General features: G+C 40.6%; 1 protein-coding gene across 9 annotated transcripts in view; it reads left to right on the forward strand.

Annotated features, from left to right (window-relative positions):
• Positions 1–20148, forward strand: part of DOCK3 (dedicator of cytokinesis 3) — a 189303-nt gene that overhangs the window by 77772 nt on the left and 91383 nt on the right. For all 9 annotated transcript variants that reach the window (XM_064667892.1, XM_064667899.1, XM_064667900.1 and 6 more), the window contains exon 10: positions 17878–17959. In XM_064667892.1, coding sequence (XP_064523962.1) covers positions 17878–17959 — 82 coding nt within the window. The remainder of the gene's footprint in view (positions 1–17877; positions 17960–20148) is intronic.

The following is a 20148-nucleotide window of genomic DNA, read 5'->3' on the forward strand; positions in this document are numbered from 1 at the left end:
ATAGCTGTTAAAAGAGAAAGGTGAAATTGGCAAACCAAACCAAAAAAATACACTGAATTTATCAGTCTCTACCACAGAGCAGTAAAATAACAAATTATTTAGATGAGGAGAGCTGCAGGGAAGAGGAAGGGACAAGTGGACAAGCTGCTGCCAGCAGAAGTTGCTTTGAAAGGAGATGAATTGTCTTTGGCTGCATTTGCATAGTATGTAAACATTGAATGGAAAGCCTTAAGAAGGGGTTTTGCCTGTGATGATAAAGTAAAATAATAGTTATAATGAGAAAAAACACAAAGAGTGGTTCAGGCATATTTAAATCTATAAAGTAATGCTTTGATGTGCAAACAGATGTTATTATTTAGCTCTTCGTATTAAGCATCAGTGATCTGCTGCAGTGAAAACTGCATAATTTTTACATTTTCCTACGTCCCAGGGAGTGCTGGGGAAGAAATGTGTAATGAGGCTGAGCTCTGTTTTACAGAAGAAACCAGAAAACAGACACACATTGCTACAAATTTAGAATGATGTTTTTATATCTACTTGAAAAGATTTTCTTTCCTCTCAGGATATAGTACATTAAGGTAAAAAAAAAAAGGCAAACAACAAGTAAAGCTTCTGCTCACTGCATTCTAAATGGAAGGGACAAATTCACTTCTGAAATGGTTTTGAGGTTGATAAATTGCTTACCCAAACTGCTCCTGCTGGAGGCTGAGTGGCTTTCAGCGTTACTGCTTTGGACATGTGCTAGATTACAAACCTCACTGAACCTGCTGGTGGGAAGAGTTATTTCCCAGTTAGTTAAGTGAGGAATTGGTGACATTTGCAGTGTTTTTCAAGGGCTGAAGTAACAGCAGGTACCAGTTGTGGGTTAGCAATCAGAAGGTTGAAACAGCAGCTGAAATACAGTTTGAGGTGATTCTCAGGTTCTGAATACAAATATGTTACTGTGTTTAATGGTTTGTGCTGTCAAAAAAAGGAGGAGCAGACAAAGGATGACAGTGGAGAGCTCTGGGCAGCAAGAATAACAATGCTGCTGTTAGAGGGGTAAGACCTAGAGGTAAAAGCAAGGAAAAAGTTACTTAATTTTTAACCTGGGAGAAATATAAATATTCACATGAATATGCACTTGTAAGTGCATAGAACTTAATGGCTCAGGTCAAAAGGGATTAAAGTTTTTTGTCTTTTTTAAACTGTTTGGGATTCTTTTTTTTGTTGCAAGAAGAGTCCCATCTTTTTACATACCAAAGCCATTAGTCTAGCAACATAATCTTTGTTACTAAACTTTTATACCTCAGTTTGTCTGCTGTGTGGAAGTTAGAGGAAAGTAATGTGATAATTGATCCAGTGAGGAAGTAGAGCCCCACTGAGAGGTGTGCCTTGGGATGAATGATCATGGAATGATCCGGTTGATAGTAATGTCAAAAAGGAAGGAATGAAAATGGTGATGTAAAGATGGTGAAACTCCATATGGAGGGTGTCAATAAACATCAAACAAAGATAGGTAAACTGATATGGAGAAAAGAAATTTGAGAGTTGTTGGTTTCTTAACCATACTGTTGAAGAGCACGGAAGCAAATTGTTTTGGTATGAAGGGATGGGAAAAGACAAACCTGTAGGAAAAAAAATACAATTAGCAAAAGACATCGAGAACCAAAAAAAAAGAATAGTTCTGTAATGCTTTAGCAGCAAAAAAAAATAAAATAAATTACAAAATCAAGAAATAACTGAAGAGATTAAAGGGGACTTTAAGCCATGAGCAGATGTTTCCAAGATAGCTGGAGTATTTAATGGCTGTTTTGCCTCAATCTCCCTAAGAAGGTCAGCTGCAATCCAGTGGCAAATGCGAAAAGTTGCAGAACAAATAAACTACTTGTTAGCACTGAGAAGCCACAAGACGATAAGTAAAAGTCAACAGAGATTTGTCAAGCACAGATCACATCAGAGCCAACTAATTTTGTTCTGTTATATGGGAATGCACCTCCTGCCTCAGCTGAAGAGAAGCATTAAACTTGATATGGTGCAGAGGGACATACAGGCTGGATGAAACTGCTCTAAAAGAGCTGGACACTGGTAGAAAAAGTGATCCAGGGCAGTTATTTATGCTGGATGGATGCAACAAATAAGATATATATTTAAATTTTTTGTCATTTTTTCATCGTGATTTTGATGGGTGGAAATAAAGTAAATTCAGTAAAGCAGTGAGGTTTGGCTTCCTATGCAAACAACAGCTCTGTTTTCCCAGGAAATGCATGGAATTATGCAGAGCTTAAAAAAATCACACATTCAAAAGCACAGTAGCAGGTTTTCTCTGAAAATAGGCTTCAAAAGTCCCAAGTGTCATGGAATCACAGAATGGCCTGGGTTGGAAGGGGCCTTTAAGCTCCCCTCGTTCCACCCCCTGCCATGGGCAGGGACACCTCCCACTATCCCAGGTTGCTCCAAGCCCCGTCCAACCTGGCCTTGGACACTTCCAGGGATGGGGCAGCCACAGCTGCTCTGGGCAACTTGTGCCAGTGCCTCTCCACTATTAGAATGTCTTCCTAATTTCTTCCTAATATCCAGTCTAAACCTATTCTCTCATTTTTAAGCCATTCCTTGTCCTGTCACTCCAGGCCCTTGTAAATAATCTCTCTTCATCTTTCTTGTAGGCCCCCTTCAGGTACTGCAGGGCTGCAGTTAGGTCACTCTGAAGTATTCTCTTCTCCAGGCTGAACAGTCCCAATTCTCTCAGCCTTTTGAGTATGGAAAAAGATAAATAAATTTTAGTCTTATTTTTCTTTATAAAGTTTATGTTTAAACATGTAAACGTTTTTTTATCTGTCTGCGTCTTAAACCAGTTACCCTACTTTACACCACTGGGATTCAAAAGTTTCTTGTCATTTAGAAATATCCTCGATTATGGAGAGGGAATAGAACAAAAAAGAAATTCTGATGTGATTGAATTTGAAAGTCTGGGCCCTAATGAGGAATCATGCCTGGAAAAACGGTGTTGTGCATATTTCTGCTTGTAACTCCCCCACCTGCTACTCCTACTTGCTGTGCCTTTCCCAAGTCCATTTTAATAAAGACCTTGTGACTGGAGGTTTTGGAAGATGTGCTGAGTGCCCAGGGTGGTGTTGATAGGGTTGACAAAGTCCATGTGGGTGTTTCTCATACAGAATATGTTGAGCCTTTTTGTTGAGGGACCAAATGTTCCCTGTGGTGTCTGTACAAGGCATATGTTTGCTGATGGTCCCCTCTCATTAATACACAGTGTTAGGAGAAGATCTCACCATCTTTCAGCTGGTCTGTTCAGTCCAAGTCACCACCACCTGGGGGTTTTTGTGTGTTTGCTTGCTCCTTTGTCCATGGTGCCTTTTCTTGCTGTCATTTTATCTCAGTGTGACATTCTGGACACTCAGGATGATCCCTTCTGGTGTGTGGACAGTCAAGCAGATGCAGCAGTTGAGCTACCTGGGGGAAATAAGAGGTAGCCTGGGTGTGCAGGGACAGAATTAGAAAAGGAAAAGCTCAGCTGGATTTGAATGTGGAGAGGGAGAGCAAGATACACACACATGCACACAGGGCTGCTGTTCATTGGCAGCAGGGGGAGGACAAAGGAAGATGTGGCCCAGATGCTCAGTAGGGCACTGTGTGGTGTGGCACGAGGGAAAGGTAACTAAGAACTGGTGGTTTAACTCATTAATATTTTTAACTAAGTGGCTGGTTTAACTAATGGCTATTTTCAGCTTGAGCAGTTGTGGCAGTAGCAGCAGTAGGTAACTATACATATTTTTAGATGTGGATCCAGTGGAGATTGGCAACTCAGGGTTACAATGGTAACGAAATGCTCCAGATTTTGTGTCATTGATGGTGTGGTTTTGTAAAGTGTGCACTAAAAGACACTGGGGGTCTGTTCTTTGGTTTGCACTGTGCAGTGCTCAAAAGTTGGGTTGGTCCTGGTTTGCTGCTCTTGTACCATCTGCCTTGTAATCAGCTTTTCACTGACAAGGCTTACAAGATCATGTCTCTTCAGTGAACACCACAGTGTGCATTATATTTTCTCCTTCCTGCTTTATATCTCTTTTTTTAATTATTAACATCCCTTATCCCAATATGCCTAATTCCAGTGTCTAGGTAACTATTTTTGCAATGTCTTCATGAAGTGATCTTTTTTTTTTTCTTTTTCTTTTGGAAACCAATATTCCTTAGCAGATTTGCACTATATTGCATTCTTTTGCTTCAGATAACATATAACAAGATTTCCTAGAAGCCATCACATTAAGAAATTAAATCAAATTAAGAAATCACATATGGGTAGGTAGCTCTTACTCAGTTTTAGAACTGCCTTCTCTTCTACTCTGTGCTGCTGTGGTGCTTCTCTGTATGGTGCTCCTAACACCTCTTGTTAAGAGGTTGATACAGTTTATTCTGAGAAATATTAAATGTACAGTGTGCCTAAAGAGCCTATGTTATGGACATGCAACCCAAAGCTGGAAAAGTTTAAAGTTAATGAAAATGTACTCTGGAAATGTTACTTAAGGACCCATGAAGGATGGGGAGTACAGTAGAACATGCTTCCCACATGGCCTTATAGTGTCCCAGGAAACAGGAGAGAAAGTTTACCTAAGCCAAATGCTAGCAAAAAACCCCACAATTTACCCAGAGAAGGGTGGAAACCATGGGGAATACTTAGTCTGATCCTCACAGTGCATTTTGTGGATCCACATTACTGTAACTTTTTCAGTACTGCAGAAGTTTTTAAGATTACACCTTATTTTATCCATAAGTTCTGTCAGGAAAAATGATTGTTAATGGTAAGAATCTGAACTTACACCACTCAGAAGTGTGGCAAATACTTAAAATTTAGAGTCCTGTTGCATTTTTAGTGTCTGGGTGTTTCAGTGTGGTTTTTGTCAGTAGATTTTGTTTGACAGTTTCGTGTCGTCGAGGCAGCTTTGAGGGAATTTCTGTAAGTTGGAGGGGGGGGAAAGGGTTAAGCAGAGAAATAAATGTACCTGCAAATGCAGAACCACATACTCCTTCTGTTTAAGTAGTTCTCAGCTGGACCCTTAAGACTCTTAAAGCATGGGAAATTTCTGGGAATCATAGATGATGATCAGGTTTAGGTGTATATAAATGTATGTACAGATAACCCATTTCTGACCTTGAAAGCTGTGCCTGCTTCCTGGCTGTGCAGATTCCCACCCTTTTCCTCGAGGGGTCTCATTTCCATAACACCTCACTGAGTGCACTGGTACAGAGCACAATATTCTATCCACTGAGTTTTATCATATTTCCTTTTTTTTTATAAAAAATTCTGTTCCTCCAGGGCCTAATCAAATAGTTATCTAAGCTTTTCACCTTCCAACATTCTTTTTTTTTGTTTGCTTCTCTCAAACCATTCCTTTCATTTCCTTTTGCAGACCTTCATTAATAATTTACTGTTAAGTTAAATTTATTTTGTTTTCTTCAGATCTTTATTCTTTCTCTTTGCTTTCAGTATAAGAGAAACATCCACATGGAATTAGTATAATTTCTTCCTCTGATTATAATTTAAAATAATTTTATTTCAAAAATAAAATGCTTGTTTTTTTAAGGAGGAAGAGAAAGAAAAAAGAGAGTAATGGAATTAAAATCATTCAAGAGAGTAAATTTGTGGGAGTGTGAAGCACTGCAATGAGAGGAGTGTAGGGAAGGCACAGTAACAGTGTAGTAATAATTTGAGTTGTTATTAGCTTGGACTGATTAGCATTTCACACCTTTTTTCTTTTTTTAATCTATACTAAATTGTGCCTTTGGGCTGTATCTAAATGGTGTTATGCTGTGTAACTGCAGCCTTACACAGTGAACACATAACATGTTGTTATGATATTTTTTTCTTATTGCTTAAGACGTAAATGTAGACATGACTGGAGGTAATGGCCCAGACTTTGAGGGTATGATTTGCTAACAAGGGATGTTTGCTCTTATGGAAAATGCCTGTCCAAAATTTTGTCTTGAAATACTGTGTACTGCCAGAATATACATCCTTCTTTTACACTGTAAGTTGATGTCCTCATATGCATCATAAGCCTAAATCATTTGCACTTTAAGGTAAGGAAAGACACAGCAAATGCTCGTACACAAACCAGTCAAAAGGTATGGGGGAAAAAACAAGGAATTACGAAATATGTATTTTTATAAGCCAAACATCTGCCTCAGCCTCTCCCTCCTTAAAACAAGCAAATAAGCCCAATGATATATTAGCATAAATAGTGTGTGGTCTGTGTTATATAGTAGACAAGACTGAATTATTGTAATGATCCCATCTGCTCTTAAAATTAATCTGTTAGATAGAAGTCTGTCCTACTGTATTCTGTCAGCTGGTGGTTTTGCAGCAGCATCATAATGGAAGCTGATCTTGACTGGAGATTGCAATTAGGAAAAGATATATTGACAGAGTATTTTCCTCCTGAAGATTCCACCAGAATTCCAAACTTCCCCCTGTCCCTCTCTGTCTGGGGCAATAAGACACAGAGCAGAGAAATGTCTGCTCTGAAGCAGGACTTTATCCTTCAGTGGTTAATGTATAACTGCTTGGAGCTTTTCTAATGCAAATCAACATTTATTGGTTTAGTTGCATTATGGAGAAAGTCCTTGTTCCTGTAAAAAGCAAAATTTTCTCAAGTTCATGAAGCAGCTTCATTGCCTCATTCTTTTCTCACACTGCTTTGATCCTTTACCTCAGAGTACGTGGGGGTATCAGCAAGGTTAACATCTAGCCCTTAATAAAACAGCTCATTGTGTTTCATTGAGGTGCCTTTTCACATTCTTTTCCTCCCCACTGAAGGATAAAATGTTAATCCCTTTTTTCTCAGCAGATGGCTAGGTAAAACCCGTGCAGAAATGTGAGAAAACTGAGACCCACAGTGATTGCAAAATACTAGAGCTGTAGGAGCCTGTCTTCTGCCCAACTGGCCAGCACTGCAGTACAGGGCTAGGATTTAGGGCTTTGGAAGCATCTATTTCTGTGTTAAAATGGAAAAGCCGTGGTCAAAGTGAGGAAAAAACACCAGCTTTCTCTTTAATGCTGTTGCTAATAGTTGATATGGAAAGATGTTTCATGTGGAAATGTACTCAGTTTGTGGGTGGATATTGGGGAGAATGTGAGCAGTACAGTCTGTCCCAAATCCTCTGCCTTAAGAATTTAGCACCATTGACAAAGCAGTTCTCAGGAGAGAAACATGATTTGGAAACATAATTATGGACTGAAAAAACACTCTTGATGAACATCATGATAGTTGGATTCAGCTACTCTAAAGTCATCTGGCATGAAATTATCTGCCCCTATTTTTCAAGGCTGAGTCAATAAATATTCAGTGGCAATGTTTTGCTGTTAATACTGTTCTGCAGTGGGGTGTGGTGATAAGTACCAGAGGCAATGTAGGTAGTGATTTCCAGTTTGTAACTCATCTCCAGATCTTGAGATACTTTCTAACCAAATTTTTTTCCCTGTTAAAAATTAGCAGACAAATACGTAAAAAGTTTAAGATGTTAAAGGTGAAAAAATATTGGAGAACAACATCATCATCAATTTAAATGTCTCCTTGGCCTTGTAAACAGGTTAACTTTCAGGGCATGATCAAACTGGCTTTGGTTTTAGCAGTGTGTGAGTGTGTTAGAAAAGGAGGAGTTTCCTCAAGCTGCTGCTCACTTGTACAGTCTGGTCCTGTAGAAGTCACAATACTGCATTTGGTGGTGGTGGGAGGCTGTAAAAAGTAAATGTTTGTGACAGTGTTTAGATAGAATAGAATGAAATGCACCACTTTGAAACACTGGAGTTAGAAATTATGAATTTGTAGGGGATTTGATTTTCACTCTTTCTGCAGTAGGAGTTGTCTCTGACACAGTATTCCCAATTCAGACATCAGAGTACAAATCTGTACCATGTTGCCGAAGGTTACCTTGACAAATTTGACAGGAATCCCTCATCTCTGTATTTGGTGATGGTCATTAGCTCCATGGTTCTCATCATCATTTAGTCATATTTTCTTCACTTTTAAACTGTCAATAGAAATGTGTATCAGCTGCTCAAAAATGTTATCAGGAAAAGTGTAGCTAAAATTACATCACTGAATCATAGGATCAACCAGGTTGGAAAAGACCTGCGAGATCATCAAGTCCAACCCTTGATCCAACCCCACCGTGGTTCCCAGCCCATGGCACTGATGCCACATCCAGTCTCATCTTAAAAACCTCCAGGGACGGTGACTCCACCACCTCCCTGGGCAGCCCATTCCAATGCCTGATCACCCTCTCTGTAAAAAATTTCTTCCTAATATCCAACCTAAACCTCCCCTGGCACAGTTTAAGACCGAGCCCTCTTGTCTTACTGAAAGTTGCCAGGGAGAAGAGACCAACCCCACCTGGCTACAACCTCCTGTCAGGAAGTTGTGGAGAGTGATGAGGTCTCCCCTGAGCCTCCTCTTCTCCAGGCTGAACAACCCCAGTTCCCTCAGCCTCTCCTTACAGCTCTTGTGCTCCAGTCCCTTCCCCAGCCTTGTTGCTCTTCTCTGGCCCTGCTCCAGCCCCTCCATGTCCTTCCTGAGCTGAGGGCCCAGAACTGGACACAGCACTCCAGGGGTGGCCTCACCAGCGCTGAGTCCAGGGGCAGAATCCCTTCCCTGGACCTGTTGGCCACACTGTTCCTGAGCCAGGCCAGGATCCATTGGCCTTCTTGGCCACCTGGGCACACTGCTGGCTCAGTGTGCTCATCATGCTTACACATCATCTTCAATAATTTTCTTGTAACAGTTCCTGATGTAGACAATTACCACCACATTTCAAACACTGAGCAAACTTCAGGAAAGGCGATGGCAAATTGTCCACAAGTCCTGTCTTAGAAGGGGTTTGAGTTCACCTCAAAGCTCTGATGTGCAGGATCAGGATCCTTAATGGGAGAAGACCTGCACAGAGCAACCCTACCTGCCCCAACCCAGAGCTGTAGAACTTGCACACATTGTAGACACCAGATGCTGCTTGGGTAGAGGGAGATGTAGCAACTGAGAATGAAGAGAGGGGACAGGTGGAGAATAAACGGGAATATCAGCATTAATAAGGTCAGAAGAAGGGAAGATGGGGCCACTGGGTAGATGAGTCTGGTTGAAGTTGAATAGCTGCAAAAGGAATTGTTAGTTAATGTGGAAAGAGCCACATTAAAAACCGTGTCAGAGGAGCCTGACTGCATTCTCTCCCAGGGTATGGAACTGACCTGAAGATCCTTTTTTCTATATTGTTTCTCTCTCAGGTAATGGCTCTGGGAGTGCTGTGACAGTGTGTGGGTATTTATCCCCAGTTAATTGCTTTAAAATATTATCATGCTCCACTACTGCCAGTTGCTATGTAAGGAAGCAGAAAATTATATTTTACTTTTATTGTGCAATTATGTGCTAAATTTTCCTTTTGTTATGTTTTTAATAGCATAGCTATTTTAAATTAAAAAAGTTATCTCATTCACTGTCAGTATAATGATTTGTCTGCTGGGAAAAAATAACTTTGTATCACTCATAATTATTTCTTTAATATTCAGAGAATTTTCCTAAGGATTAGGCTTACCAACTAATGAGTTTTTTCTTCTGCTTAGTCACGAAAAAAAATCTTTCAAGTTTTACCTCTTCTAGCAATCTGATCTGTTGGAATAGCTAATCCTCCATCAGTTCCTCCTGTGCTTTAGTTTAATGTGTTCTTAGGATTTCAGGGAAAGTATATTTCTGAGTTTTGTGCAATAGATAATTCATAGCAGTGGTAACAATAGTAGCATCAGTTTTTCATCCTGATCAAGATGAACTTCCTCAAAAACTAAGCAAGCACTAAGGAATATTGTTATCACAGCAGTGCCTTGTTCTGGTCACTCCAGATAACATGGGAAATATGTGGGGCTCTGAAGTTTGCTGCACACACACAGCTGGGGACAAAGAGTCTTTCTGATAGAGTGTGTAACTTCTAGAAAATGCAAGTTTGATCATCACTGAAGACTTAAAACCTATGGAGTATTTTATAGGGGGTCTTTTGTGTGTAGATTTTTAGAATAGGGTGCAGGGGGAGTAATGTGTCATTTTCTCTGCCAGGTGCTTCAGCTGACTTTCATTCCCTACATCTCTCTGAAATCTGCATTTGCTTGGTTTGCCTATTTATCCCCTGTCCTGTTAGTAGGATATGGAAGAGAAATGGTTACTGTCTGGGTTTGTATATGAAAACTCCTGTAAGAGATGTAAGTGGTTTTATTAGAGATGTTAATTCTTTCCTAAAAAATTACTATTTTTTCTTTTCCTATGAAATTACTAACATGAAGCTATTATAAAAAAGGAGCTTTTGCAAAAAAATCCATCTTGTATCTCTCACCACCATCACCCTCCTTCCCCCAACAGAGGGATCAATAGGCAGGGATACAGAATTTTCTACAGAGGTGTGTTGATTTTTTTGGTTGTTAACAGGAAGAAATCAATTAGTTGCAGGCAGTTGAACTACTTCTTCCCTTTTCCTGCCCAGAAAGGATGACCATGTGTCATGAACAGGTACAGCTGGAAGAGATTTTTGTCTGGAATGGCAGGGGACAAATACACGTTGTCAAAATGTTTCAGTGAACTCCACAGCTCAGAAAAAGCAGTTACAGGTAATTTTCTGTCTGTAGGAAGGCCCAGTGTAAGGAACACTATTCATTATACTTGAGCTCTTTCTGTGGCAAAATTCCCTGTTAAACCCAGTTCTGTGTCTCTGAGAGAAGTTGTCATGTGCAAAGCCAAGTGACAGGGATATGTGGGTTGTGGAGCAAGAATTAAATACAACAGCTGCTGTATTAGCCCTCAGAACCATTAGATCCTCCCAGGTTGGAGATGGTGATAAAATACTTATTCTACAAAATACCTGTAATCCAACATTAGAAGTCTTCTCTACAAAGCTTTTCTCTCCTGCCACCTGGCAGGTCAGTCTGCCCTGCTTTTCATTAGTTAAAGTCACGGGCATTGGCAGGCACTGAGGAATCTCAGCAGATGACTGAAGTCTCTCTTTTTTTCCTGAAAATAGAAACCTTTTCTAGCTAATTGAGAGGATTCCACTCAAGAACACAAATATGCACCTTTCATGATGGGAATAACAGAAAAACCCTAATGACAGTGTCAAATGTTCAAGTGTGTCAGAGTCATGAGAACCCAAGGAGAATGTAATTGGTTCTTGGCTACCTTTCTCCTGCAAGCCCCAATAATGCTTTAACATTGTGGTGGCTTTCCCTTAAATGTGGTAGAGAGAAATGACAGGTAGTTATTTTCACTATTTTCTGTTTCTATGGAAACCCAGTGTTTGCAGTAACAGTCTTACTGTAAGCTCTGTAATCCTCCCCCGGGGCTTCCAGCCAATGTGGTAATTTAATAATTCATGAGCATTAAGCCTGAATTTGCTGGGAAGCAAACTGTGTTGCTTGGAGCCGTTTTTTCAGGGCCAGGTTCATTTCCCTCACAGATTTTGTGTTCTTTTCTCTAAGATGTCTTTATAAAATACACTCCATAAACCAAAGCAGTGTACTTTGCTTCACTTGTTTGTGAATCTGGGGTTACTGCAGATCTGCTGGATAAGGCAGCTCAGGAAAGAACTCCCCTCCCTCCCCCCACAAAAAGAAAAGAGGGGGAAAAACAAACACACTCCATGAGCACTTGCCTGAAAAGGAAGATTTTTAAACAGTCCATGAGTCATTGTTGAGACACTGAGCAAACTGAAAGTTCAGCAGAGGTGATCCCTCTGTCTCCAGGGCTCAGCAGTGACCGCTGTGGATGATGGATTGCTCAAACACTGCTGTGCCCTGGGATCCAGAACACACTGTTGGTTTACACTGTCAATGGGAATGGAGTTCTTCACAGACACAGCATCATTCTGTACATATGCTTTGGCTTGCTCTCACACTCACACTGAGAATGAAGACTCATTCTGTGGAGCTCTGGGAGATTTTATTATTAGGTCATTTTTACAGCAGCTGTAAGGACCTAGATTTTTTCCAAGAGGATGAGCAGAAATTAGCAACTCTGAAAGATGATCATGATAAACTTGAAAAGCTTTTTACAGAGGAAAATCAACCTGGTCTTTATGAGAGTGGGAGATGACTGAAACATTGATATACATGCAGGCTTTCTTCCTGACCATGAGACCATGTTCATGAAATAAAAGTTCAGAAGGCCTGATGTGAACCTTGTGTCCTGTTTAGAAAGTTTCTGCAGGTGCTCTCCAAAGCATCAGGCTACGATGCTGTCCTGGAGTGACCATTGCCATTGCTGAGCATAGTGATGTTCTTGCAGTTGACAAACATGAGAGAGATTGTGACAAATGAAATGAAAATAATTTTTTTTTCTTGTGTAAAGTTGTACAAGCAAATATAAGAAGCCTCATTATTGTTAGTGTTACCTGTACTGCAGGATGCACCTTGACTGCAGAGCTATGGCAGCACAGCCGGGTTTTCTCTCTGGCTCCACACAGGCTGTTGGAGAACAGTAATTGCTTCCTGGAAAACTGGCTAATGCTGCTGTCCTGGGGCTTGAAAACTTGTGCTGTGCTGGGTCAGGGTACCTCCTCTCTGATGCAGGAACAGCTTCTCAAATTAATCCATGCAAATATTAGCTGGGCCACACTGGAAGATTTAGACACAGTAGTTCAGTTTTCTCTTTCCCTCCCACCAAACCCCAGGGATCTCTTCCCTGATGTTTCTCTCCTAACTTACAAATATTTTGAAACAAGCTCCCTTTTGCAGCTTTAAGAAAATACTTTGGTCATATTCCTAATGTAATTCCATTCACCTGCTCAATGTACTGTCCTTGTAGAGCTTGTACCACACAGTGGTAGGAGGAATGCAGGATTTCATGGCTCTGATGAAGTGAACTGCCCAAAACGTGGTGTGCACAGCACGACTGGGATATTCTGAAGGCAAATGTTGGCAAGGTTTCTATTGCCATAGAGAGTGATGAGCTCATCCCAGGCTCCATCCTGAATGGCCTGGGCTTGTAGAGTTTATTCTCGAGATTAATCCGGGACGAAAAATGGTGCTTTTACAGTAACATCTTAAAATGTTTATGATACTCAAATGCCAACTCACATTTTATTCTAGAATTATTATCAGGCATATTAGCATTCATTAAAAGAAGAGACTAGAGGTTCGTTTGGGTTTTTTTGCAGTGGGAGGAGAGGAGAAATTAAATAGTATCATGCTTATCACCATTTCTTAACTGATAGGACTGAAAGGAGGTGAACTGTGCTGGCTCTGCAGGTCTTTGTAGCTTATTCCTGCCAGCTTCTCTGACAGCATGTTCAGATTTTTATTTTGTGTGCAGGTAGTTTTTTACCTGGAAGACACTGAAAGAAGATCAAAGTCTAAAATACAAGTTATGTGATCTTCTCCTCTACCATATGACCCTTTTCCCTGTGCACTTGTACATGTGTCATGGGACCAATATGTATTTTAAAATAACCTTTATTCTTAGAAGGGATTGGCCAAATGTTGGGTTCTGAAAACCCAATTAAATACAGCTTCTGAGAATGGACTGAGGTATTTGTAATAATGTTGGATTTTTTTCAATGTTCTCCCAGTTTTCTTTGGAAATAGGAAGCACTGAGGAAAAGAAGAAAAACGAGGGAACATATTTGTACCATTTCCCTTTCAGTGGCATATTGGAATAGAGAGAGTGAAGGAGGTATTTATTTCTGGGAGAAATGTCTGCTGAACCATAATTTAAGGCAAGGGGAGGGTACAAGATATCTCCTTCTGCTTAAGGAGATTGAAGCCCTAATGTGTTGCTGTTCCTGCTTCTGAAAACCAATCTCCTGGACTTTGTTAAAGAATTAATTTTTTTTAATCTGTTCTTTATCACCAGTTTCCAATTCAAACAGCAAATTGATCTGCAGACTCTCTCCAGACTAGCACTGCTTTGGGGCATTATCCATCTATTAATGCTGTGCCTACGTTCATAAATTGATGCTCAGTCAGGATTTTTGCCTTTCAACACCCCCCAGTAATTAAACCTGTCCCTGAGTTAATGCAAGGCCTCACCAATCCATCCCGAGCTCTTTGCCAGCTCTGTCCTTCAGTTGTCATCTTTGCATGTTATGCAAAAAATCCCAACAACACAAACTCCCCATGGGCAAAATGCCACTGCTGCTCACCCAACAGTAAATTTTGTCCCTGTTTGCCTCCTCTTTCATGCTGAAAACGTAATGTCCCAAACCATTGATGGCTTCCTTCCTTTTTGCAGAGACAGATGCCAGTTCAGGATGGTCCTGCTTTTCAGTCAGTTCAGGGCAGCCAAGAAGTGAGACACTACACTCCTTTCATTCTTCCTCCTTTTCAAGTGAATGAACAAGAAGCTGTTTGACTTTGCTCGTCAGAGCAATGGTTCCTAGGTTTGAGCAGCTCCAGCAATTACTAATCATGAGAGTGATTGTAAACCCGGCCTGACTGCTGCACAAGAGGTGGTTTCACTGTGATGTGAGTTAGCACAGGAGGAGATGGTGCAATTAGAGTAATTGAAGGTTGCTTACAGCACATAGGAGCAAAGGAATAAATGAGCTTTTGTTTAAGATGCTGCTACTACTGTGGCACATCTTCAGTCTGAACCCAGCAAGGTAAAATGTTAATTCTTTTCTCTGCTGTGATGCATTTATCTCTGATTTTATGCAAGATAAATGATTTCAGTGTATTTCCAGAATAGCTGAAAATTAATATTTATTGGGTTGTTGGCTTTTTGGATTTGTTTTTTTGGTTGGTTGGTTGGTTTTGATTTTGGGGTTTTTTGATAGTAGTAGGATCAGGCAGTCAGATTTTGTCTTGGAACCTCCCCATACTTAAATTCCACCACTCATTTGGCATTTGTAACTACTGGGGTTTATTAATTAATTTCCATATGAAGTTTATTCCCATTTGATATTTTGGTCTCACTAAACTGGACTTTAATTTAATCTAGATTTTATGCATGCTCTTGTCCTTGTGCAGAAGATAAGCTTGAGGAAAAGGCACACTGAAGATTGAACTCTTTCAAAGGACAGAGCTCCCAAAATAAGAAATTAAATTACTGAATTCCCATTAAGTTTCTTGACCCTAAATGTGTGTATTTTTGTCTAAAAATAGAGCTGTAGTGACAGATGAAGGCAGTGGATCTTCAGGTCATTGGAAACAGGGTTATTCTTCCAGATTTGCTTTGACACAGAAATGAATTTGCAGTTGTAAAACGGGAAGCAGGTGACTCACTATAACTAGTTCATAATATGGGGCACCAGTGTTAAAACACTGCAGTCCCATTCCAGGGATACAAACATCAGCAGCACCAGTGAGATCCTAGTGGAATAGTCAGGGTAGTTTCTGTAAACTGTCCTTGGTCAGTGGTACCAAAGATGAGAGAAATGCCAGAGATGGGGGACAAAACTGCAAGTCTGGGAGAAGTGACCTGCCAGGAAAGGCAGGAGAACTGGAGGTGGCTTGGACAAATGACACTCCCTGTTCCCCTGGTCTCAGATGCTGTGGATAACTCAAAGCCCCCTTAATTATTTAGTGGTACAAGCTCAAGAGGACTCAAGGAAGGACTGGAAATTAAAGGAAGGAATTCGAAGGTTGTTACTGAAGTAGTGCTGGAATAAGGGAACAGTTGATCAACAGGCAGGTAGGACTGACCTGCTTCATTTCTTGAAAAGCACTGGATTATGGGGACAGGAACCAGATTTTTTTCTATGGCTCTAACAAGGAAAAGATGAATGCAAACTTGAAAATATTTCCACTTATTAATGGAATACAACCCTGCAAGCGAGCCTCCAGAATATCCCTCTTTGGATGTTTTGAAAGCAGACTAAGCAATACAACGTTTGGTAATGAATGAAATATATATATAGACACCTCATCTCAAAGACTTGGCACTCCTTTCTCTGCCATTGTCTGAGGGACAGCCTGCACAGCCTTTTGTGGCAGACAAATCTTTTGTGGTATTCAGCTTCTGTAGGAAAATGAAATGCTTATTAGTGCTGAAATAATTAAAGAAAAACCTGTGTTGAAAGTTCAAAAATATATCTTACTGGAAATTTAAATAGAATATGTAATATTGTTACTGAATTATGTCTTAGGTAGATAGAGGTAACTATGAAGAAGTAAACCTGTTGTTGTAATGTACTGAAGTTGTAATATTGCCCTGCTCTCCACTTAACACATCACAGAATTCTTACTAAAAGATTTGATTATACCACGTCATTAAAGCATTTGCTAAAACATTCTTAACTTACTAATTGACATCTTAAAGCAGTTGTAAGTAGAGAATCATCAAATATCTGTTTCTGTTGGATTTCTTTGTATCATTTCAGCAATCTCTGAGGTTATAAGAATTGGTGGCAAATTAGTTAAAATTATAAGTGAATGGGGTTGGGGGATACATGGAGATTGGGGTTATAGTGAAGAACAGGGAGAGCAAAAGAGCCAGAGAGGATGATCTGGGTTGCTGAGCATGATAAACTCACACAGTAATAACGAGGTGTGTGAGTCGTGCTTGCAGAGGCATTCCAACAAAAGCAACAGTTCTGAAAATGTGTCAGCCTTTACAATGGACAGGTTGCATGAGCTGGAGTAAAGAGGCCAATTTGTGATGTCTGATACATTCCAGTCAGGATGAGTGGGGACTTGGCTTCATGTGTGTGGAATACACAGATGTGTGTGTTGGTATTTGTGGTGTGGGTGGTGCCAGTACCAGACTGTTACAATCCTACATTTTTAGAACTGTTCATGAAATGCTGTTGAAAAATTGCACCATGGATAAGTTCTATAAAACAATTCCAGCACTTTTTCTTGAATTTCTTAACAGTGTTAAGTTGCTTACTTGTTTGGGAGGCTGTCACTGCCACCCTGTAAGAAATGAGCTTTTCTAAAGGGCTCTTTAAAATACAGAAGAAACAGTAATAAAAAGCACTGGCTGCACACTGAAATCAGGCAGTGATTAATCCATGTGGATTAACAGTAGGGATGAGTGGCCTTTGGGAGCAAACTACCAAAGTGTCTACACTGTGTTTTCATATTTTTCAGGCCAACAGAACTGGAAAATGTGTCAGATAAAGGTTGATGGAGTTGATACAGTCATACTGGATAGAATTGAAAGGACCTGTGAGATAATGGAACTGTAGCTGGAAGATCTAATGATGTGCTGTCGTTTTATTTCTGTGAAAATCTAGGATGAAAATTCTGGTCTAGAAAATCTAGGAAGAAAATACTTGGTGTGGTCTTGCACACTTGTGAAAAAATTACTCATCAAACTCTTTTTTACACATAAATTCTCTGTCTTTAGAAATAATATGAATGTTCATGTCTTACCATCCATAGTAAGGAGTGTTCATTTTGCAGTCTGGCTATACATGCTGGTTTTATTCATAGAAGGGCTGATTAATTTGACTGATAAGAGTTGTATCAATTGAATCCTAATGTATTTGAATTAGGATATTGCCTCTATAAATACTGTGTGTTAGAGGAGATTGCTTAATTGGTATTCTTGTTACTTTTAGTTTTGAGTGGATTTTAATGAACTCACTTTTACCAAAGGCCCTCAGCAAGTTTGCCTTAGCCTTTGCCTGGAGGAGTTGTAATGTGCTCAGATTCTGTGCTTCTTATATTCACATTAAAATAATGTTATTGCATCATGAATATGCATCAACACAATGTTTTCACAAGCAGAGTACTTACTATTAAAAGTCTTCTGTGCTACTCCATGTAACTTGAGGGAGATCAGTGAGTACTGTTTCATATACGCTGGAATTATAATAACCACTGCAGCTTGTTTTTAATAAAACCCATACCTACCTGCATTTTTCTGTTGAAATGTGTACCTGAAACACTTATATTTTTTAATGTTATTTGTTTTTCAGTGAGAGGTTTATGGTGAGGTTAAACAAGAATGGAGGCCCCAGGAACCCGGAGAAGATCGATCGAATGTGTGCTCTGTTCACAGTACGTGTCTATTCCCTTCCTTCTGCCCTTCCAGGAGTGTAGTTGGAGATCACTCACCCTCAGGGGGGAAAAACAATTCTTCCCTTCCAATATATTGAGCAGAACAGAAGCTGTTTCTAAGTTTTGTTATGGTTGTGACTAAATGTTAACATAGAAAATGAATGTACTTCTAAATTATTTTTATGACTAAGTAAATAATCCAAAGTACTTCCTTTGAAGTGCATCTTTTCCTGCTCATAGTGTGAAATTTTTAATATTTTCATTGCATGTGCTGTACTCTTAGATATCAGGGCACAGGAAGATGCTGTGATGGCCTGAACAAAAAACAGAGCACTTTTTTCAGAGTCAAAGGCAGGCAAACAACTCCAACAGCACACAGAGAAAACCTGAAAATTCTGCAGGCAGACTTTTGTCACAGCCCACTGCAGTGTCCGTGTAGCAGCCCCAGGTGGATGGTGCAGGACCCTCCCAGGGTGGGAGCAGAGGGTGTGGATGGGACAGAGGGAACAGGATGTGCTGCAGAAACAACAGCCAAGTTGAGCTATGAGGGATTGGTTGGAATAAAGGGAACATTGTGACATCCAGAGTTCCCACAGCAGGTCTGTGCAAACAACTACCCCATCCTGAGGCACAGCAGATACCACCAAGTGCACCAGCAGTCTTTGACTTTCTATGCCAGAAAGACTGAAGGAGTAACACCTGTCTGGCTCCTAGCAGATGATTCCTCATTTGGGAATGAAATAGTCAGCTCAGATTTTTTCCCTTTTGATTCTTCAGACTCACCCCTCACCTAACTGCCTTCTTCTTTTGTACTGGTTATACTGAAATGGAATCATGGCATCACAGAACGGTTCAGGTTGGAAGGGACCAGTTCCAATCCTCTGCCATGGGCAGGGACACCTTCCAGCAGACTATGTTGCTCAAAGCTCCATCCAGCCTGACCTTGAACACCTTCAGAGATGGGGCATCCACAGCTTCTCTGGACAAGCTTCTCTTGTGCCAGGGCCTCATCCCTCAGTGACGAATTTTTTCCTGATGTCTAATCTAGCCCTGCCCTCTGTCGTTGTGAAGCCATTACCCTGTGTCCTGTCCCCACATGCCCTTGTCAGAAATCCCTTTCTGCAGTGATACTAAGTTATGTTTAAAATTCCCTCAGAATTCCCTCTGAATCATATGTCAGACCATGTTTTTATCTGCCACTTTTTCTCAGATATGAAAATCTAGAGACGTTGAAACTTAACAGCCCATGACAGAATAACTGTGAGGAATATCAGATCCCAAGTGTGAGAAACACCTTCCATCGTGTCTCACCTGTAGCTCGTGCACACGCTGGAAGCTCTGTGGCAGAAGTATTTTTACCTTCAGTGAATTTAAAATACTGTGGAGAGCTTTGGTCTAAGCTTTGGTTCTGGCAGTGGAACCCTCTAAGGTCAGGCAGGGCTGAACACTGAAACAGGTTCCCAGTACGGTTCCTTTTTTTTCCTTTAAGGAGATAGTGAAATTTCTCCTCTTAAGGAACAGAGTATATCCAGCCAGATATAAGGATGCTCAGTTCTGCCTCCATCTGGATGTAAGAGGTGTGGGTCAGTCCAAAAATAGCTCTGACATGGATTCTGACAGCAGTAGCAGTTGGGGTTTAGGAAGTGCTACAGCTGGTTAAACAGCAGCAGAGGTAACAGGCTCTTAGTGTCTCCATGGTTGGTAACTCAACACCAAGAGTCTTTCCCTGCTAAGAGAAAGTACCCAGGGAGCAAGCTCCAGCTCTGGTGTCTGGTCTTTATGGAATATCCCTAAGGAGTATTCCCAAAAGGCAGGATAGGATGCTTTGTATCGAGTTTGACACTTTCAGGCCTCTGAGGTTCATCATTCTGGAAAAGATTTTCACCAGCAAACTTCCCCATCTACAGCAATGCCACAAGACTTTGGGTCAGCTTTCTGGAACAACTGTCCTGCTTCCCTCTGTGGTGAAGAGCGTGGAACAGTTTTGCTCTGGTGACCTTCAAACCAGCCTTTACACTCTTTAAAAAATGATGATATATTGCAGCCAGGGACATAACATAGTTCCAGGAGAGCCCTGCTGCATATTATGACAGAGTCTAAAAAAGGCCAGTCTGGAGTATTGCAGACAGTGCCACTCTGCAGCACCTCTCCTGACCAGAGATCACTCCCAGGTAGCCTTTTGGTGTTAC

The sequence above is a fragment of the Pseudopipra pipra genome, chromosome 11 (assembly GCF_036250125.1).
Source record: "Pseudopipra pipra isolate bDixPip1 chromosome 11, bDixPip1.hap1, whole genome shotgun sequence".
In the NCBI taxonomy this organism is placed as follows: domain Eukaryota; kingdom Metazoa; phylum Chordata; class Aves; order Passeriformes; family Pipridae; genus Pseudopipra; species Pseudopipra pipra.